Source organism: Chinchilla lanigera, unplaced genomic scaffold, assembly GCF_000276665.1.
Source record: "Chinchilla lanigera isolate Chin_1 unplaced genomic scaffold, ChiLan1.0 scaffold00085, whole genome shotgun sequence".
Lineage (NCBI taxonomy): Eukaryota > Metazoa > Chordata > Mammalia > Rodentia > Chinchillidae > Chinchilla > Chinchilla lanigera.
In genome coordinates, this window is record NW_004955486.1 from 3,398,482 (window position 1) to 3,421,335 (window position 22,854).

Here is a 22,854-nt window from a genome sequence, read left to right on the forward strand (position 1 = left end):
CCGGAAGCCCTCCTTCCAGGAAACGACGAGGCCGAGAGTGAGTCGCCAGTCCGAAGACCGGCACTCCAGCGGCTTTCTTCTCAAAGCTAAGTGTTTCACCTCTGCAGTTTTGAGGCTGCAAAGGGTGGAGACCTGCTGCTTATGATGCCCTCAGGCCATCTTTTCGAATCTCTTGTTCCTTCTCAGCAATGAAGATCTCCGCAGTCTTATCTTTGCAGTCCACAGCTTTACTGGAGCTTCCTTTCTGGCCAAACTCACAACATTTTAAATTATCCTGCTGGGCTCTTTGCTCTTGATTCTCAATATAAATCTAGCTAAATAGCCATGCCGTTGCCTTAACATTCGACTGCCTTGAAATTTCTTTTGCCAGATTAATAAGTCCACCGCCCGTAATCTCAGTCTCAGGCAGTCTCTGGACATGAGCAAAATGCAGATAAACTTTCTGCCAAGCCATAACACACATCGTCTGATCTCCAACAACCAATGCAGTCCTTGGCAGCAGAAACCTCCCAAACCTGATCTTTACTGGCAGGATTTCTATCAGCCTTCTGGTTCTCCAAGCTCTGACCAGAAACTCCCATACAGAACAGCCGAAGGTGTTCCACCTCTACTCTTTCAGACGACATGTCCGAACCTTTCCAAATACTTCCCACAAGCCATTTCCAAAGGCTCTTGAACCACATGGTCAGGTATAGTCAAAGCAACGACCCCACTCCTTTGGTACCAAATTCTGTCTTGGTTGCTTTTCTCTTGTTGCTGAGACAAACTACCTGATGACCAGAATTAAGGAACAAAAGGTTTATTTACTTCATAGTCTGTGGATGTTTCAGTCCATACTCGGCTGGCTCCAAGGCAGGGTGGCACAAGGCAGAGGGCAACCATTCATGGGGGAAGACAGCAAAAGCAACAAGAGGAAAAGGGAGGAGCAGCAGCAGCAAGCAGCCTCTTTCCCTCTTGTACAATGTATGCAAACTACCCGCCCCAGGGCAGGTGTAGCACTCACATCCATAATTCCAACATTGGACCACAAATCAATCAATCATAAACTCCAAAAGCCCACTCCATGACTGCATGTGGCTTTGGGGTGATATCCAGACACAAACCATAACAAGAGGGAACTATATAAACTGCTATTTAGTTATCTTAATCTCTCAAAAGATTTCTTCCTTTCTGGCAAGTAAGAAACTAAAACTCCAAACAGTCACAACAAGTCTTTGCTTATCTGGTCCAAACCTGCTAAGCTCCTGTCCCTGCAGATGAAGTGGGTGCTGCTGATAATGCCCAAAGACTTCAAATACAATAGGCTTGGTTTTGATGTAGTCCACAAATGACTCTGTGACCTCCACGGCAATCTGATAAGGAATGAAGCCAGACAAGGTTAGAGAAAGACCTGTTATACACGAGTGCATGTTTTTGCTTTAAGCAGGACTTTAGTACCACTAGGTGTTCAGGATGTCCTGGGAGTTCATCCGTTCCCTGGATCTTTCAGGCCTCTGGCACTGGAAGACAGGGCCCCCTCTGCCGTTCATCCTCAGTAACTCCACCCAGCTCCATTAAGCGGCGCGATTGATCATCTGCCCCAGATGAGGTTGCCCGTTGCCCTTCACCCACTTACTGCTGCAGCTCACACTCACCTGCTGCTGCTCCTCCCCCGTGCCTCCTCTGCGGCATCCTGCCTGGGAGGCCCTTCCTGTACCCCCACACCTAAGTCATTCCTCACTTTTAAGGACAGCTCACGTGCCAAGGGCAAGAAAGGCGCATGCTGACTGTGGACCACCAGCCATGCATAGGGCCAAGTCTGACAGCCTTTCTCACAGATACCCTTCTCCAGAGGGCTCTCCCCCTCTTCTCTGCCTAACTTCCCCATCCAACAAAAAAGGTAACTTTATACATCTCCGCACATGGAAGTAACTTTTCCTTTCTCTCTTCCCACTGCATTTAGTGGGTCCTTAACCCAAGGCCCTCCACGTGAACAACTGCATTTTACTCTCCTCACGTAACGCTAAGCTCCCTGGGGCATCTGTGATCCAGGTCCAAGCCCCAGACTGGACAGCAGCTGGACAGGATTTATCCGACACAAGCGGACTCACAGTGTCCAACCACAAAAAGATGACAGGGCATCTTGGGTTTGACTGCTCTTATCCTAGGAGCTGTCGTTCCCTCTGTTACTTTACAGAGTGGACATGATTTACCAGGTGGTTGAGAGAGGGAGCTTCATAGAGTAGTGAAGATCTGGGTGCTAGAGCCACATCTCTCTGTGATCCCATCTCTGCCCCTTCCCAGCTTTGCAACTGTGGCGACTGACTTTAACTGCTTGGTGCCTCAGTTACCTCAGCTGTAACACAGGGATCCTGAAGATTAAATGGCACAGAAAATACCCAGAACCGGGATGGCAACCAAATCAGTTCTTAATGAATGCAGGCTGTTGTGATGAGGATGGCTTGTGAACATACTTCACGTGTAATTTTATGTAAGAGGCAGGAAGTCTGCCTCCCCACCCCTCGTGGAAAGAAGGTTGTAAGGAGCAATTGTGCATCAGCTACAGGGGAAACAGACTCTGAACCTTCCTTTAGCTACAGATGGGATGTAATTATCGTCTACGTTACTTACAACTAAGCAATGTAAGTATCCTATAGTTTAAAGAGCAATGCATTAACTTTAACAAAACTGACACTAAGCACACTTGTTTTTCTAGGACAGAAGCATGGAAACAACTCACTACATTCAAACGGATGGAAGATTTTATGGCTGGACTAGCTTGCCGGCTCTCACTGAGCCCATTGTGATTCCGCTAAGAGGCTGGCAGCTCCATCCCTGAGGATGACCTCACTGCTCTGGCCACTCCCTCTATTGTCCGTTCTCTCCGTGTCCCCCCCCCCTTGACCCCCCAGGGTGTTACCCGATCAGCTTTCTGCAGCAGATAAAGCCAAGGCACCACAAACCCAAGAGAGTGTTTGGCAAAGAGGTCCAGGTCACTTACATTCTGCACATGGTAAAAGCCCAGGGGACTTCCTCTACCATTGTTTTTGAGGGGTTCAGTGGAGAATGCTTCATCATGGCGATGCAAGAAGCTAATAAAAAGATAAGAGAGGTGAATGATACATCAAATAATTTCCTCAGAAGCTTGCCTTGAGAATCCGAGTTGGATCAACAGTAAGAGCATCCTACTTAGGCAGATTCTTGACTGAGAAGTTATTTGCATTTGCTTCTCAAAAACCTTTTCCCCATCACACAGACATTTTAAATTTCATTTCAAGATAACTGACTGTGATCACTCAGCTATACCGATATATATGCAAGAGTACTTCAAGGGAAGAAGCAAATCCAACAAACTCCTGTTCTTTTGTGTAAGTATTATAAATAAAAACAATGAAATCTTTTTTTTTTTTTTTTTTGCCTTTTTGAGACAGGGTTTCACTATGTAGTTCAGGCTGGCTTCTAACTCACTTTGTAGCCTAGGCTGTCCTCAAATTAGTAGTGATACTCCTGCCTCAGCCTCCCAAGTGCTGGGATTATAGGCGTGTGCCACCACGCCTGGCCTAATGAAATCATTTTGTGCAGAAAAAATTTGTTAGACTCCTCCTCTGCAAGGAAGTCTAAAAGCCTATACATGGTGCACGTGCCTGGCAGCCTGTCTAACACCCAGCCAAGAGCAGATCACAGTGTCTCCCCTTCCAGACAGCTCCCGCCCCTTTGCCATGACGATGTATTTCTGTGCCTGTCTCCCTCCCTGATCCATCAGAAGGAGTCCCGGACTGTGGCAGAGGTGTGCTTAGCGTGTATGAGGGCCTGGGTTCATCCTCAGCAGCAATAAATACATAAACAACATCACTTAAGTAAAAAAGTACAGCACAATACCACTGACTCAGTACGGGAAGAAAACGGGGGAAGAGGAAGGGAAGTACTCTGAATGTGGAAGATGGAGGGCCCGGTGGCACGGACTCCTCTCCTGAATGAGCCCACTGAGTCTGAGAACAGCCACCCCCTGCGGTGCAGCGCCCGAGTTGCTGCTGCTGGGTGTGGCTGGCACTGCCACGGCCTGTGCTTCGGGCACCCCTGTCTGCTCCCTGCTTCTCCTTTCCCTTCACATCTCTCCTTCTCCTCCTACTTCCTTCTTTGCCCCACATTTTCTGTCTCCTGACTACACACCATCCGTGCCACACACACCCGTGGGCACGATCCGCCAGTCAGCGGCACAGAGCCTGTGGTCCTTGGAGAGTCAGGTTCTCTGGGGTGTGGCCACATGGGGGCCTCTTCCCTGCACAGGCCAGCTGGGAGCTGCGCACAGCCCAGGAAGCCCAGTCTTCCTTCCCCAGGATCACAGGCTCTCACTTCAGAGCGAACACGGTCTCAGGGCGTGAGGACAAAGGCCAACACTGCTACCGTCATTTCAGACATCAGTGAACCAAACGGGTGTTAGCTGTCTTTCATAAAATGTCTCCCTCGCCTGATTAGAATAATACCAAAAGCCCTCCCTCCACCTGGCCATGTACCACCTGAATGGAGGCTGTCGTGTAACCAAGCCTGGACAGCTCATTTGTCAATAAAAATCGTGAGCTACAGCAAACAATGTTAGTGGTTTACTATGTAGTAATCACACTCAGCGCGAGACCCAGTTCACCCTACAGGAAAACAACGCTTCAAGAACCGCATGGGACCCCAGGGAGGCAGCGCACATGGAGGGTGAGGGACAGCAGCTGCGGTGGCACCACTGACGCAGGGTGGGCTGCAGGCACAGAGCGGTTGCACTCCGTTCTCCGGTACTGCAGCCCACACCAGCAGAGACAGCGATGGGCGCAGGCACAGAAACTTGAGCGCCACAGGAAGGGATGTGCTAGGGAATTCTTGGGAAGGAGCACTAGAAGCAGGGTTTCAGGGCACCCTGGGGTTGAAAAGGCTGCCGGGCAGACGAGGAATGAAACCACCACATCTTCTCTACACTAGCTTTCCTTAATTGTTGCAGACATTTATTCTTCTCACCACTGTTCAAATTTTCCTTTTCCCAAGTATTAAGTAGGCAAAACTGGCGGCTGGGTGGTCAGCTGCTTTCACCCTTGTCTACCAAACAGCTATTCCAACGTGAAGAGCACCAATCCCTAAGGAGGCCTATCTGGATCGCACCTCAAGTTCCCAGCCAGCCCTCCCACAAGGAGCCCTGTGCTGTCCAGAGCAACTTCCGGCTTGTCCCCCATCTCCAGTGAAGAGAGCATCTCCCTTCAGAGACGGGGAGGCCCTCAGGAGCGTCGCTCTGTCGCTTGTGTAGGGCTCTCAGCAGAGCACAGGGACCAGCTTACTTGAACTGACAGAAGATATCTGCGTACTCCGGGAGGATCCCACTGGCCTGCAGCACTGTCACTCGGAAGGTGAAGGCGCTGCCCAGCTTCAGGTGGTTGCCAATTTCTTCGGAAAACCCTTCCATCACCATCTTACCATCCAGCAAAGTGCCTGCCTTCAAATCTAAAGAGGGACAAGCGAACACACGTACGGTCCAAACAGCGCGGAGAGAAGGGAGCTGGTGTTCCTCCCAGCCCTAGCAGTTAAAGTGACTGTGTCCCGCGACCACGGGCCGTATCTCCCCTTTCTGAAAGGGTCCCCGGTATGGTGAGTTCTGTGTACGTACCCCGGTCATTCATGCGATTGATTTCCTCTGGAGGAGTGATGACCTCAGAACTCTGACCCTGCCCTTCCACAATCCTCAGCTCCTCCAAGGACAGACCAGAACGAGTCATTGCAACCGAAGAAAAGTCACTCTGAAGGCAAGGGAAGGGAGATGTATGATAAAGTAATATAAAAACATATTTTCCACCAGGCGTAGTAGCCTGCAATTCCACACTTGGGAGGCTGAGGCAGAACCATGAGTTCAAGGCCAGTTTGGACTACACAGCTAGACGCTGCCTCAAACACAGTAGCAATCCCCTCCCACACACACACCAAAAAATAATTTCCTTACTTATGTTTATTTGCCCAACAATAACATTGACTGGAAAATTAAGCAGGTTAAGAGCTGTCTAAGAAAAGGTAATACAAGCATAAATCCACGCTGGGTCTGTATGTGCATAACTGTCTGGCATGTCCCACGTGCTACCAAACATCTCCGGGGTTAACAGCGGCCTCTACGTACTTTTTAGGTCTGGGCACGGCAGTAGGCCTCCATGGCTGTATAGTTTCCCCATAGACCCATCTGCCTCGCTGGCTTTTTCTCAAGGTGTCCTTTCATCCCCAAGGCCGCTCACCTGATTAAAGTACTCATTATCAAAAGATATTTTAGCCGTTCCTGACTGTCGAATTCCAGAGCCATAATCCGGAGCTTCTTCATCCGCTAAGAAGTAAAACACCAGCAAGGATAGAGTGAGAACGCACACGGGGGCGAGGGAAGATATACTGGATTATAAAATACCAATGAAGTCCTTTAGCATAAGAATACTTAATACCGAAGTGGTAAAGTGACATAGGCTGCTTCCAACTCTGCGCCTGTCGAGTTACCCGGCTCCTCAGCTCATGTGAGACCAGTGAGTAAAGAACTCATTTTATTCTGGAGATTATTCAAGTGCCATACTTAGACAGACCCTCTCCATCTTGGCAAGATAGTATTCAATAATATACAAGGCATATTTGAAGATATGTTGTACTTGTAGAGAAGATATCTATACACTCAGCATTGGTGACTATGTGATAGGTTTCCATGACAGCAAGGCTGAAGGGTCACTGAACAGTACAGCATTTGGAAGTTAAGACAGGAAAACGCAGGAAATGCCACATTTTTTTCTCCAAATGTCAGCTGGATCATGGAAAAGTGGCAGAAAATATTAGAATTTTGATTCATGCATTACAGAACAGTAGCCAAAGAAATATCTCCTGGGAAAAAATTGGGGCAAGAAAATTCTTCATTGCTTCAGCAGTTAAAACATGGTTATTTAAAATGCCAATGAGTTTTACAATGTCAATCCAAGAGCTGCCCTTCATGTAAAAGGAAATCTCTTTACCTCATTATCCCAAAATAGCAGGAGCCCGGATTAATCAGAATCTATTTACATTACTCGGGGACAATGGCTAGAGAGGAAGCGATAAAAGCCTTTGCAAGCTGGACAAACACCACTGGTTGTATGTGGCCCCAAGAACTGGCTTGCTCTGTCTCTAGGTGGGAGGCCACAGCCCTCACTGGTTTCAGAAGCAGGTCACTTACCTGCAATGGCCTGGACTGCCACACGCAGAAATCCCCGCACCTCGCCCTTCTCGCTGACGATGGCTACCCTGTGGATCAGGGGCACAGGGTACAGCAGATTGCTCAGGTACACAAATGCCCTGGAGACAGAAAGCGAGGGAGAGCCATCAGGGCACCGCATGGGGAGAGGCTGGCTTTCAGCCTGGCCAAGGCTCATCCCAAACTCAACTGGCTTCCCAGCCTGCTCTTAAGATCAGCTCTTGGCCTGTCCTCGCAAACTGCCTGAGCTGCCTCATCTGCACAGACAGGACATGAACACGGTCAAATGCTGGTCACAGCAGTGACAAAGACCAACTCACACCATTTCCTCTCTATCAGAATGTATTGTGGGGACATGAGTAACAACTGGAAGTAGACCTTCGAGACACCACTCTGAATACTGCTGGTGAGGAGAGGAACCCACTGAAGAGCTTAACCTTGAAATGTGAGAAATTACCAAGAATTTTGGTTTTTCCCAAGAGACAATTCAGGAGATTGAAAAACAAGCCAGAGGGCTGGTGTGGTGGTGCACGCCTGTAATTCCAGCACTCACGAGGCTGAGCAGGAGGACTGCTGTCAGTTTGAGACCAGCCTGAACAACACAGTGAGACCTGTCTCAAAACAAACAAAGAACAAAACCAAAAACCAAGGGTGGGGGGACGCAACTGAAATACAGTTACTAACTCTAAAACAGCCTTCCCATCCAATCACGATGGGTCTGTATTTTCCCCAGGACCGTTATCATCAGGGAGGTAAGTGACCAGTGAGGAAAGCAGCTGCTGTGGGCAGAGGCTGTGATTTGGGAGCGTACGGGATGCTCCCAGTGCGCATCAAGCTAAGTACAAAGGGAGGCTGTCCCACGAGGCTGGCTTTCCTCCTACAGTCTAAAACCTAAGTCAGCAACGCATACTGAAAAGGTAACTATAGGTCTAATTTTTGTATTTCAAACTAGCAAAGTTCAATTGCATTTGCTCTCCTGCCCCAGTAATGGGGATTAAACCCAGGGCCTTTGCACTAGGCTATGTCCCCAGCCCTTTTCTAATTTTTACTTTTGAGTCAGCAAGTCTCACTAAGGTGCCAGGCTGCTCCCAAACTTGTGGCCTCCTACCTCAACCTCCCCTCCCAGAGTGCTGGGCTTAAAGGCCTATGCTACCATGAGTGGCTCATATTTTCGGGTTTTTTTTCTTCTTTCACTATTTTGAAGCTATTAATTTTTTAAAGCAATAAAAACTGGTGATCTCAAGGTTTGAGGGGTTTGTTCTAATGAACAGAGAGGAAAGAGAATCTAGTTCCCACTGTTACTCCTGTCTTTTGACTCGGCATATGTTGATCTTTGAACACACGGCAGAGACACAGAGGAAATGCTCGCAACAGGAAATCAAACACAAGTGAACGTGACACACAGCCTGTCTGCTGCTTCTCCTGCTCTGAGGTTTATTTTCAAACAAAGAGAGAAGGAAGGGGTGGACACTTGGGATTTTAACTCAAAACAATGAAAATAGACAAAATAGATTACAGAAAACAAACGTTAGTAAGTTTCAAAAATAGAAATGAAAGATGAAAAGTAAAACAAAAATAACTACAGGTGAACATTAAATCAGATCATGACGTCTTCCCTTTCAGTCTGCTCCAAAGTGGAAGAAGGGCAATGCTAAGAGATGGAGGGTTAAAGCTATGCTGTACATAAACTTAGAAATGAAAGTGTAATCTAAAAGGATTACAAACAAGATCACCATACACATACTACTGTGATACAGTTACATGCCGAAGAATCTGGCCCATCGAACCAAATGGGTAATTTCACCTCCATAATCAGCACACATATGCATACTCTGCTGATTAGAGAGTTTTTATTTTGTTTTTTATTTTGTTTCGTTTTTTGAGACAGTCTTGTATGTAGCCCAGGCTGGCCTTGAACTCACAGCAAGCCCCCAGCCAAGGCCTCCTGAGTGCTGGAATCACAGGCGTGTGTCACCACATCCAGCCATACAGACCACTCCTGCAACAGCACTCCAGCCAGACCTGCCCCCTTTCGATGCCTGGGCTGTTAAGAGCCATCGCTCAAGCCTCCTGCCGCGAGTCCTCACTGCGCTCACTGCCTACCTCACACCTTTGATTTCACAGTGTCAGGCCTTACTCTGAACGCCACTCCTTCATGACAAGTCCCCCCACGCTTACACAATCTGAGCAGCGCACAGAAGGCCTCACCATTGTTGTAATTTACCTGTGTGGTTATTGATTTACTTTGTGTTTGTCACCCACCAGAGAAGTGTGTGCAGGAGAGAGACCAGCTCTGGCTTTGTGCGCCGTCTGCAGGGGGTGCACACGTTCAGTAAATATACTCAGTAAGCACCTGGCAAGTGAACACCTGTGTGCACAGGAGAGGACAGTGAGCTGTCCTCTATCTTCAGGCAGAAATAGGAGATTCTGCTGAAGAACGGGTTACACCAGAAGCAGAGAGCAAAGCCGTCTAACTTTACACTAAGCTGATTTTCCAAAACCAAACTCATGGTGTGCACTAACCATACAATGTTCAGATCCCTAACTCTACTTCATGTGTTACTTTCAACTGCTATTAAAAACAGGAGCCACTGTTCTTTAGCAGAGCTTCTCACAGTCACAGGCAGACTGTGGTAAAGCCTCGCCAGAGCACGCGTTAACGACGAACATTTCCTTTCAGCCTTTGGCGATGATTATTCCACTTGGAAGCAGAAAGACGTCCTGTAGATTTATCTCCCTTCACAGAAAAGAGGTGCTGTAACTCTGCGGCAGGAGCAGGGCATCAGCTCTGTGATACACAGCCACACAGTCACTGGGGAGCTCCTGGTCAAGGTATTATAACACAGTCCTGAGCCCAAATCAACGCTGTATAAAAGTTCTCCTTTGCAGCTTTTTAAAATGGAATTTTTGTAATTACTCAGCATTTTTGAAAGTCCTTATACTGTGACCTAGCAGACTGAAGGAGAACAGGGATAGAGAGGGGAGAAGATGTAAAGGCTGTATTAGCAGAGAGTTCTGTGAAGTTACATCAAAAGGAGAAACAAATTTGTCAACATAAAGGTAAGAAAAATGAGCATAACTACAGTGACAGAAAGAATGTCAGCCGAGGTATTTATCGGGGTCCCACAATAATCACTTTGCCCCCAGAAGACTCATTCCATGTCATGTTATGATGGATCATAACATCCCGGCATGCCGGGAAGAGAACAGCTAAAGGGACAAGCTCTTTTGATCTCAATATAAAGATTAGCCAGAGGCAGCCACAGCCAAGAAACAAACTTACAAAAGGAATTTCCTAAGAAGCATGGGAATTTTCACAAGTAAATTGCATTTGCAATTCTGTCCCAATAGGAGAAACCCAAGCCTGTAAATCACACACGAAGGAAAAAAGTCACTCCCCTTCTACACCCAGTGACTGCTACACCAGTGGGCGGTGCACTGCTATACAGAAAGGCAGCTGAGGGGGTGGTGACGCTCTCCTCCGCTCTACTGACTGCTCTGTTTCATTTCCCCAGGCTTTTCTTCTTTTTTGTTGGTGCTGGAGATTGAACCTGAAGCCTTAAGCATACTAAACACAGCTCTACCACTGAGCTACGTCCCCAGGCCCCCAGACTCCAGTCTCTTGCAAGGTAAGGGAAGTTCTAGCATCTGGGAACCCAAACGATTGAAAAGATCCATTTGTGAGCCATAGCTCCATAAATATTTTATGTAAAAGTCAAATTAGATGTAATTACTTTATACCTACACATGTATCAGATATGACAAAAAGGAATAAAAGTAGAGTGAGAAATAATACATGTATCTTAACCCAGCCCATCTCCACATTAAGGTTCTGACTTCAGTTTTCCATACCATTTACTCAAAACCACAAAATGCTCCTGAGTAGAAGGCTCAGCCAGGATATTCACTTTGCTAGTGTGCACAGACCGTGAAAGGTGGAAAAGATACTTAAGCCTCTTCTATCCTATGCGGGAGAATCCAATAGGTCTCAATTTAAATTGCTTGTCCTAAGTTAGCGACAGAGACTTCCCTGGACCCAAGGCTTCTCCTAACAACTGGGTCAGGGTTCTCATGCTGCAATGGGGTACAACACAGCAGCTTTGGAAGCTGGGTGACTGGCCCTGGGACAGAGTTTACTAGGTTCTAACTTGCAGACGTCGGAGAATACAATGGAAATGTACTGCAGGATACAGATACCCGTAAGTCTTGAAGACTTGCTGTTGCATTCTCCGTATACACTGTCCTCAATCTTAAACCATTCAGATTATCTGAAATTCTAAGCATCTAGTCCTGGTGATATGCCAGTAGAAAACAATATTCATAGCTGTCTGATCTTCTTGTATCTATCACGGAGATACTGAATTCTAAACATCCTTTCACTACTGTGAAACCCAGAAACTGTCTCACATGACTCAAAGTTAAAACTGAGTTTATTTGTATCAAAAAATTTTCTTTCTTTCTCCCCATGATCTTCACTATTAGGTATGAAGCTGCCATGACACAGTCATGACACGTCATGAGCTAAAGTTTGGAAACCAGGTCTCAATAGGATCAGGAGACTCACTGTACTTTCATTTTTAGGTAACTAGTCTTAAACATTTAACAGTGATGTAATTCCCTTATTTTATTTATCTAGGTTTTGTGAGACAGGGTGTTGTTATGTAGTTCAGGTTGGCCTTGCATTTTTGGCAATCCTCCTGCCTCAGCTTCCTAAGTGCTGGGATTACAGGGATACACTATCATGCCTAGCTATAATTCCCTTATTTTTAAAGAGTTCAACAATATGTGGTTCCAATCCACAATTAAATTATCTTTTTTTTTTTTTTTGGTATTGTGGATTAAACCCAACGCTTTCCTTTTTTTTTTGGTACTGGGAATTGAACTCATGACCTCAAGCTTACCAGGCAGGCAAACCCAAGGCTTTCACACTGAACTACATCCCCAGCCCTTTCTAAAATTTTGAGACAGTCTCATTAAGTTACTGAAGTATCTTACCTGGGCTTGAACTTTCAATCTCCCAAGCATACTGGGATTGCACATGTGTGCCAAGATACCTGGCTTAAATTTTATACTTTAAAACCTGGACATAATCTTTGTGAGTTGGTGAGTGCTCTGCTGCCATCCTTAGAGTTGGAATTACTTCATGCTGAAGGCTGGGTGTGGCAGAGACACAGGCCTGGAGAGTCCTGCATCACTGACAGCAACCCACAAACAAAGGCCAGAGGCCATGCCTGCTTGGTGAGCTCAAAACAAAGCAGCTTCACGTAGAACAAACTCCTGTTGGTGGTGTCAGTAGATGATTTTCAGAGATTTATCATTATAAAGCCTTCAAGCAAAATTCTGACCAAAGTGAAGAACTACAGATACCCTGGTGGCCATGGACAGAAATACAATCAGTGGGCGGGGGGTGTGTTTGTGTGTATGTGCCAGAGAGACAGAGCAAGAGGGAGGGAGGGAGGGAGAGAGAGATGGGAGCAGGGGTGTGTGTGACAGAGACTTGACTTTCTGATTATTTTCGGAACTTAGTAGGCCAGGCAGAAACTCAATCTACTGCTGGCCCTGGGTCCCTGTAGACCTCAGGTTCCTGCAGCATCACAGACTTTGGGCCTCACTCTGCACTTGCCCCGCTCTTTCCTACTTCCTCCATCACATGCTTTACTAAGGAAGTATCAAGACCACAGTAACACTAGTTGGACCCTTCAGTTCCTTTCTTCTTTGGGCTTCCTCCTTCGAAAGAAAACTACTGGGCAGTTTAGGACCAGGGACCTCCCTGAAGTTCTCACACATGGCTGCCTGCTGCACTCTGACCAGGCCAGCACTCACAGAAAGCCCAGTGCTGGAGATCAGATAGGCAGTCACAGATTAAATTGGCCAAGGTAAGATTATCCCACATGGCACAAAGAGGCATTTAGAGCAAGAGCTGGTCCCTTTTTGCCTTTCTCACAATAACCTCACCAACCTTCCCACTAAAATGAACCAAGGGGACCGGTCGTAAAACGGGTCATGCCCGTCACTGAAGAGATCAGATCCCTCCTCCGTCCCTGCGTCAGAGCCGGTGTCATCCACGAATGCCTCATCATCAAAATCCTCCATCTCATCTTGCTGCTCGTCAGCCAGCTCAGTGATGTCGGAGTCAGCCGTGGAAAAAGTAGGGGAGGGTGTGCGGTCGGCAAGGCGCTCATTCACACAGCCGTGGAAAATGGGGGAGCTAGACACCAGGGAAGACGCCAAGTGACACAGCCAGGGAGAGAGGAAGAGTTGGTTAAACAGGAAGCCAAAGGTGCCAACAGGACAGAACCCACTGGGGAATCAACACAGTAAAAGCAAATAGAAAAGCAAAAGGATAAAATAAGCATAAATCATCTGGATCAGGTGAGAGGGAACAAGGGCAGACTGAAAAAATTCTGTAAGGATGGATCCTTAGAATAAGAAAAGCAAAGGAAATGTGTAAATGGACCATTCTAGGTACGTACTGTGGCTACAAAACTTTAATACTTTTCAGTCCACACAAAAGCTCAGCCAGCATCCAGGCCTCAAAGGAGCCACTCAATATAAAGGTGAAATAAATAAGCCTTTAAATATTTATTCAAATCCTTGTATCATCTTGGAACAGAAAACAAAATGGATGAAATGGCCTATACCAAAGTAGCATGTGCTTTGCTTGGTATTTCTTTTTTTTGGGCAAGGGGGTACCGGGAATCGAACTCAGGACCTCGCACTTGCCAGGCAGGTGCTTGTGCCGCTGAGCTATACCCCCAGCCCTGTGTGCTTTGCTTGGGTAAGACATATTTGGCCAACTCATCTCCTTAAACAATTACTCTCCTATTAGAGCAGAGTGGAAAAGATTTCATTTCTACAAAATACTATTACTTCAGCAACTACTTTTTATCTAGTTCCTTTAAAAACGATCAGAGGATTTTTGTAATTGAAAAACAAGTCCAATTCTGGAATCAGTAGGCTCAAAACTAAAATATCCCTGGCTTTAAATTTTTTTGTTTTGTTTTTTGGTTTTTTTTTCCAGTACCGGGAATCGAACTCACAACCTTGCACTTGCCAGGCAGGTACCTGGCTTTAAATTTCTAACCCTCTAAGAACTTAACTCAATATGGACTCACAGATCCAGTGTTTATTTCCATAAAATGTTGAAAATAACGTATGTACAGAAAAGGCTCAAAAGGATCACTAAGATGTGTACTTTTTACTTCACCCTTGACTTAAAGTGAAATGAACTGCTTTTAAAAAAGTGAGAATAAATCAGGTATGGAAAGATTGCAATTTGGTAAGACACAGTATGATTTTAAACTGTGCAGAATACAGACAATAGTTTTCTTTTTCTTCTCAACCTACTTAACTGTAAAACACTCCATGCATACACTGCGAGTCAAGGAAGACCATCAGACACTTTGGCTGAAAGTTTGAGAATCAAAACAATATGCATACTGAAAATACTGAAGAGAAGTATACCAAATGACACAGAGGTTACGAGTGGATGAGATTTTGTACTTTCCTGTTAACATTCTATACTATCTGCTGAAGTTTTAAACAATTAAAAGTATTCATTTCTTAAAAAGAAGCCAACAAATCACCACATACCTTCCCACAAGTTTGAACCAGTGGAACCGATCATAGAAGGGATCACTGCCGGTCATAGTGGCTTCGCTTTCGTCTTGGGTGTTGGAGGCCATCTCACCTGCCCTGTCATACATCTCTCGCATCAAATCCAGCCTCTGCCTGTTTCGCAAACATGAAGCACACAGGATGAATATCACAAGGTGGCATTAAAACCTTTCTTTGGGAACATTTACGATGCAAGACACTACCTTTTTTTTATTTATTGATTTAGAGTTTTTGAGACAGGGCCTTGCTATGTAGTTCAGACTGACCCTGAACTCACTATGTAGCCCAAGGTGGCCTTAAACTCATAGTGATCCTTCTGTCTCAACCTCCCCAGTGCTGGGATTACAGGTATGCAGCACCATGCCCAGAAAGACTTTATTTTTTAGAAAAAGCTGCCCCACTATTTCACATTATTAAGAACAAATGAAGGCCAAAACACTCAGTATCTTAGGTGTCTGAGTCTAGAGAGAAGCCACCAAAAGTCAACAATGGCCTTCTAAACCTCTAACAAGGCAACCAACCCAGGGGAAATGTAATTCAATGATCTGTGACATCTCAAATACGCTCAGACAATGGGAATTACCTCACCCTCCTAAATGCAAAGGAAGCTTGGTTATGACTTCCCTGTTTACTACTGGTCATCCTGAGGTCCAGGACAGAAAAGACAACTAGAATTAAGTTTCATGGAAGTGGGACATTTAGGAAGAATCTATAGAGAGCAAGTTTAAATTACTATGAATATCAAAGGTGTTGGGAGAGTGGGGATCACTCGCTTAGAAGAAAAAGGACACCAGTGCTACCATTGGTGGGCAACGGCATTCGGCATACAAAATCAAGCAACCCCATCCTTAGAGAGAGGAGAGCATGAGGGCGCCCAGGTGAGCAATGCATTATCACTTCCTAAGTAGCGCGGCCCGGGGGAGTGTCTTCATACTTAAGTTTCTCCAGAGACCAGTAATGTGTCGCTCCGTTCTTCAGATCCTGGACTTCCACGGCCACCACTGTGCGACGCAGGGGCCTGTCCTCATGAGTCTTGTCCATCTCGGTGGGAAGCAGCTCAGGCGGCAACGGGGAGTACAGTGTGTCAGTCAGCAGAACAAACTGGAACTGCACCTGAAGGGCAGAGTGAGCGTCAGATGGGAAAACCGCACCATTGCAGCAGGTAAGCTTCACAGGCAAGGCGGAGGCCTTGTGCCCAATAGGAAAGAGGTCAAATGTAGTATGTGCTCAACAAAGCTTGTGACCAACTAGGGAAAAAAGGCCACCTAGACATTAAACATGGGATAATCTTAATTTCAAATAATCCAAATTATGAATAAACCTACTTTCAAGCTAAACTACTCACAGATTTATTCAAATCCTATCATCTTGGAACAGAAAACAAAGTGGATGAAATGGCCTATACCAAAGTAGCATGTGCTTTGCTTGGTATTTCTTTTTTTTTTTGGTTTCTCTAGCCTTGCAAGATAACTTTGCGCAAACTAAAATCTCACTAAATATATTTTGGTTGAATGAATGAGGATTTCTGTGGAACTTCACAAGAGATTGAAAGGTGGACCCGAGCTTGCATTTCCAGTCCTTCACTAATGAGAGAGGAAGGAACACATAAGGTATTCCTTTATAAACTGAGAAAGGACATACTACTCTTGGAAGAGTTCCCTAAGGGCTGGTGTAGTAGGCCCAGCTCCCCAGGGAAAGGTGACTTTCAAGGTAAGGGTACAGGTGAACCCTCCCGGGCCCAGCGTTGCCTCCAGACGGCCAGTGTTCTACGCCTTCCATACCTTCTTCTTCAGCTCCACGCTGATGGCATTGGCCTCCTTCAGGTACACGGCATTGCCCCAGAGCAAGTCCCGTAAGGAAGTGAACTGGTGGGACTTCCACTTCCGGAAGGCCCACTGGGCCAACTCAAATTCATGCTGTGTCCAAGGAACTGAAAGAACGAACGAAGCATATTCAATAGTGAGCACGAAAGTGTAAGGAAACTGCACCCCTCCCTCTCCTAGCTCACCCATAACATTATTTCCCAGTTTTCCCTATTTATTTAAAACAGTGCATCAGACAAATAGATTTGCTCTTCATGTGTGTGTGTGTGTGCATGTTATGGGGGCATGAACCTAGGGCCTTTGAGCTGAGCTGCATCCCTAGCCTTTTTTATCATTTTGAGACAAGGCCTCCTATTTTTTCTTTATAATACAGGAATAAAAGGTCACGTTACTTAGCTATTTAAAAATAAGGAATTTAGTATATTAAGAGTCCCTTCGAAGTTCACTGGAAGCCTTGAGACCACTGGGAGGTGAAGCAGTAAATGAGGCGTGATGAATGCTCACACTGCAAGGTGGTAAGAGCAGTCAAGCCCGCACTTGGTTAGAAATGGGGAAACTTAAGACGGGCCAGCACGACAAGCGATGTTATCAGAAGTCGGCCAGGAATGGCTTTAAAATAGCCTGACGCATTCCAAAGGCTTTAATAGGGAATCTCTGGTACGAACTACAAATTGAACGGACTACCTTAACAATAATTACACTCCACGTTTATTTGAAATAAACACATGAACTTCATGCATACGGAAATAAGACACAGCACACATAAGCTTCCTGAGATCTCTACAGAGACTGAGCGAAGCCCTGCCCCATCTGCTAAACACACCTGGGTTCTCAGCATTGGGCATCTTTTACCTCATCTTTAAAGGGGCTCATCGCAAGGTCAATAGATGGTAGGGTAAGTGTGAGGAACCCAGCTGTGGTAACAGGCAAAGGATGAATCTGATAATACAGATGCAAAAGATACAAGGACAAGCTTTGGTCTCTGGATTTCACCTTCTTCCTCCTCTTCTTCCTCTTCAGTTGTTTCTGCAGCCAGGGATCGGGTCTCCACCTGCTTCTGCAAGGCCTGCAACTTACTCTCATAGTCCTGAGTGGAAAGAAAGGAGAGAACATGTAGGAGAGGGAGGAGGGAAGACGGAAGCACAGGAGGAATGAAAGGAATGGGGGGAAGCAGAGAAAGCAAAGGACAAAGGAAAGGAGGGAGAGGCAGGAAACAGTAAAAAGACATACAGAGAAATGCCGAGGACAGAAAAGACAAAGCACTCAAGATCATCTGTAATGGAGAAGGCAAAAAAATGTTACTGGCAGTTTCTCTGTATCAGCTCCCTCAAGGACCAGGGAGTTCTTTATTTGGGGTGATGGCAGGAGAAAGGAGGGACTGTGAGGAGAAACACACGTGTCCCTTACACATGAAGACAGACTAAGCAATACCCAGGAAGCAGCTGCAGAGAAAGACAGTATTGGAAAAGACTGAATTCCCCAGTACTGCCCCCAATCCCAGTGATCTGCTTGGAGGTGAAAGGAACTAGGACTGCAGACCGGAGTTTCCGTCAGTCAAATACTACTGTCTCTGGAGTAGAGGGTCAGTTTGGCCTTTGGGTAACTCAAACCTCCACAATACTACTGGACTGAAAGAACTTATATTACATTGTTATTCCAGAAGACTTTAAAAATATACTACCGTATTATAAAATGTGTTACTATATTACAAATCAGATCTACTCTTCATTTCTCTAGCTATTCCAGGCACCCTCCCCCGCTGTGCTGGGGACTGAACGGAGCTTGGGGCTTTAGCACTGAGCTACAGCCCCAGATCTTTTTACTTTTTGAAATTCTCAGACAGAGTCTTGCTGAGCTGTTAAGTTTCCCAGGCTGAGCTTGAACTTCTGACAAGCCTGTTTCAGCCTCCTGATGGCTGGGAGTACAGGTGTGCACCACCGTGCCCAGCTTGGCGCATTTTCAGTAAGAGCAGTATCACCTTGAAGGGGTAAAAAATGGTTCCTGGGTGATCAAAAAATTCTTGTTCTCTTATGTGTAAGGCTCAAAATAGGTGTACAGCTCTTAGATATGTATCGGAGGTATTATCATCTCATCATTGGAGAGATTAGGGAAAAACTGTCTAAAAAGATTATTTTTGGGGTGTTAATGGAAAAAAAGCTGGAATTTCAGTAAAAATAAGAGGTAAAAAAGAAGACCGTCTCGTGATGAAACATTAAATCACAGCATCAACACAGCATCCTAAGCTCTGCTACGCAGCTCCCTGGAATATTTTGTGTCAGAAAGGGTGGAAGAATTGAAAGACCCCTGGAGCCATTTTTTGGCTACAAGTCAGAATAACAACAGACAAATACACCAAGAGGGCAAAAAGAATTGGGTATAGAAAGAATCCGTGAGTTTGCAGTGATACTGAAAGGAGGAAAAAATGGAAAGCTCTTCTTTAAAACAAACAAATATAACATTCCTAATAAATGCAGAACTGGCCAGGGATATAGCTCAATGGCACAAGTGCTTGCCTGGCAAGCACAAGGTCCTGAGTTCAATTCCCAGTACCTCCCCAAAAAACCCTATAGAACTGTAGAACACCTGGAAGACCCCCACAGTACAACTTCCGATGTAAGTAAATCAGGCAAGGTACACACTACAGTTTCAGTAAAGACAAGGACTCTGAAGAAGGATAAAGAAAGGCAGGCATTAGGGGCTAACAGAAGAAAGGAACGGGAGACTTAGACGCTATCTATGGTCAGGAAGAGTCGAGGCAAGTACACTGCAGTCCTTTGGACAGGTGTGAGCTAAGCAAAGTAATATGGACAGTCACTACAAAGGCCCTGAGATGGACAGCAGCCAAGTGTGCTTAAGGGAAGCGAAAATCCTGTGTGGGTGGAGTGGCAGAGCAAGGACAAGGGTCAGGAGGCGCTGCTGACGGGTAGATAGGGACTGGATTATGGAAGGCGTCCAACCCTGGTAAGGACTGGGTTTTACCCTAAGGGAAGCCAGTAGGTGGTCTCATGTATACCTTACAAACCCCTCTCTCCACTGCTCGGGTAACTGTGGAGAGACCAGTTGTCAGGCTGCAGTGCCCAAGGCAGCTGGCATGGCCTGGCCCAGGTGTCACCAATAAAGAGATGAAAAGAGACTGGCACTGGGATGTGTTCTACAGGCAGAGGAAAAGGATCCTGCTGAAAATCTGATCCTGGGATGTGAGGAAAAAGGAGAAGTGGAGCATGACTTGGAGTTTTGGCCTGAGGGGCTGCGGTAGTTTAGTTTAAATGTGAGGTGCCTGCTGGCCTTCTGGATGTGAGGTCTTAGTTACAAGGCTGCATCGGGAGCTCAGGGCAGAGGCCCAAGCTAGAGTGGGAACACCTGAGTCAGCAGGGCAGCAGTGGGGACACAGGTTAATTCCCTGGGAGGGAACAGGCTCCCCCACTTAGTACCTGTGAGACTGGGAAAGTATGTAAAATGGAAATACCAACATCTACCTCACAGAAGAGGGGTGCTGTGCTGAGTGGATGACAGCAGAGTCTGCCAAAAACACAAAAAACAGGAAAAGAAAAATTTGTATCAATATTTTAATACTAAATTTATTGAGACAACATGAAATTATACGAATTACCTTTGGCCTCTATGATTACTAGGGGTGCTCAAAGTGGTGACCATTAGTTTCCAGACATTTATTACTATGGTGAACTAAAGTGTGTATACGTTTTTTGGCAAGCTCTGTACATGCTCGATTCGTGCGAGTTACTGTCGTTATCACCATAAAAACAAAGGCAAAGTCGCAGAAACGCATGGAATCATCTGCTGCAGCGGGTGGGGATCTAGAAAGAGCCGAAACAGTGGCCACAGAGACCGTGAAGGCGCAGCCAGTGAGGTGGGAAGAAGGCAAGCCGAGAGACAGCATGTCCTGAGAAGTAACAAGTGGCCGCTGTGGGAAGTGCAGGGGGTGGGGCTGACTGAGACTGATTTAGGAAGACGAAGGAGGAGAAAAGAACTCCTGGATTTGTCACCAGGAAGATCTTTAGTGACCCTGATGACAGCAGCTACAGTTGGCAAGTGAGAATAAGGTTCTGACTAGACGAGTTCAAGCAAGAACTAGAACAGGAGAAAGTAACAGGCCGGGAGGCAGACAAGTGGGAGGCAGCACAGGAAGCCCTCTCTGGGAGCGCTTCTAGGAGGAGGGACAGAACCAGCGTGCTGGCTCTAGGAGACATGGGGCATCTGTGACAGTGGTGAAATGAAGCCATCCTTGTATGCTGGCAGAAATAATCCAGGAAAGAAGCCGATGTGGAACAGAAGGGGTAAATAAACACACAGCAAGCCCCTGAGAAAGTATGGGCTGCAGGGAACAAGTGGCGCCAAGGGAGGAGCAAGGACAGCTCGCCCACTAACAAGAGGGATGGATGGGCCACGTTACGAACGAACACATGTGAAAGAGCACAAAGAGAGTTTTTTTCATTTTGCTGCACGCGCATGTGCACACCCACATGCCCCTAGTCATGCACCCAGAACTGGCGATTGAAACCAGGGCCCTCTCACTGAGCTATATCCCCAGATCTTTTAAATTCTGTACTCTGAGACAGCGTCTTGATAAACTGCTAAACTGCCCAGCCTGGGCTCAAACGTGCAGTCCTCCTACCTCAGCTTCCCAGGCTGCTGAGATTACAGGAGTGTACCACCACATATGGTTCTGATTTTGCTTCTCCTCAGTGAAACAAAATGGTTATCAGCTGGGAGGCACCTGCTGTGACCTTTCAGACTTCTCTGTATCTTTCCCTCCTGGCATCTGTCACCAAGTATTAAGTAACTGCCAGTGTGATTACCTCTCTAGTGGCTGTCTCCTTCACAACTGAACTTCACAAGGCCAGGAAACATATATCTGACACACAGCTATCTTCCACATCAGACACACAGTTCCCAAAGGGGACCATCTTCTAGATGAGGGGTTGGCAAGCCACGCCTTGGGCCAACCCACCAGCTGCTCTTGGGAACAGTTTTACTAGAAAGCAGCCGTCCCGGTTCATCTGCAGATTGCCCGTAACTGCTTGCTTGCTATGCTACCAGAGCAGAGATGAGATGTGACATCATGTGGCCTACAAAGCCTCAACGATTACTATTCGGCCTCTGATGGAAAATGCTTGCCAACCTCAGTTCTAGACCAATGGTTCTCAAAGGTGATTGCTTAGCCATCAGTATCACCTGGGATGCAAATGTCACGGCTCACTGCAGGCCTTGTGCTTGTGAATTAGAAACTACGGGAGGGCCCAGCAGTCTGTGTTCTCACAAGACCCCAGGGGCTCTGCCGCTCCTCACAGTCTGAGAACTGCTCTACAGATACAGATGCCTGGAGAACAAGACATGCAGTATTAACTCTGGGTTGTTTCCACTCTCACATGAAAACCAAAACCAGCCAATCACAGGTTATCATCACTAACACGGTGAGAGGTGATCTGGGGTGCACTGGGGCAGACAGAATGGGGTAGGGCTCGGACCTGGAAGAGTTAAGCATGACTGGGAAGGGAATGCAGTCAGGAGGACGTGCAAGAGCGCTGAGGAGTGAACAAACTGGCACATTCAAGAAACAAAGCAAGAGCATCTGCGGGGCAAGACACAAAGTCAGAGGCAGGCAAGCAGCCAAACAGGTAGAGCCTTGTAAGCAAAGGTAAGACCCCTATTTGTGAGAGCAGTGGGAAGCCTTTGAGGACACTGGCGGGATATGATCTATTTTAAAAAGAAATTCTGATTGCTAGGTGGACAGCGGGTTACAGGGGTCACAAATAGAAGCCAAGAGACAAGTTAGGCTACTTTAGTCCTCTAGGTGAGAGAACTGGTGGGACGAAGGCATCTCCGAGGGGTGACTAATGGTGATCACTGTCACCATTCTGAGTTTTGTTGTTAGGCTGTTTTTGATATTAGCAGGTTGCTCAAAACAGCAAATTGTAATTACCAAGCAATAGCCAGAAGGGAGCTATCCATACCCAAGAAGACACCAGTCCTGCCAAAACCTACATGTGGGGCTGGGGATTTAGCTCAGCGGCTAAAAGCGCCTGCCTGGCAAGCGCAAGGTCGTGAGTTTGGTTCCCGGTACCAGAGAAAAAACCAAAAAATAAAAAATAAAAAATAAAAAAAATAAACAAAACCTACATGTGCTCCTTACCATCAGCAACACTATGTGGCTACAGTCTCAGCTCTGGCCCTCTCGGGGTCCCACACACCTTT

The 22,854-nt window shown here is 46.4% G+C and overlaps 1 protein-coding gene across 1 annotated transcript in view; it reads right to left on the reverse strand.

The window, feature by feature from the left end:
- Window positions 1-22,854, reverse strand: part of Kif1b (kinesin family member 1B) — a gene marked incomplete in the record, with an annotated part of 137,055 nt that overhangs the window by 31,691 nt on the left and 82,510 nt on the right. Inside the window, 11 exon segments of the mRNA XM_013504249.1 lie at window positions 1,234-1,352; window positions 2,981-3,071; window positions 5,295-5,457; window positions 5,621-5,750; window positions 6,234-6,319; window positions 7,184-7,302; window positions 13,161-13,409; window positions 14,795-14,932; window positions 15,753-15,931; window positions 16,600-16,748; window positions 17,635-17,728. Coding sequence (XP_013359703.1) covers window positions 1,234-1,352; window positions 2,981-3,071; window positions 5,295-5,457; window positions 5,621-5,750; window positions 6,234-6,319; window positions 7,184-7,302; window positions 13,161-13,409; window positions 14,795-14,932; window positions 15,753-15,931; window positions 16,600-16,748; window positions 17,635-17,728 — 1,517 coding nt within the window.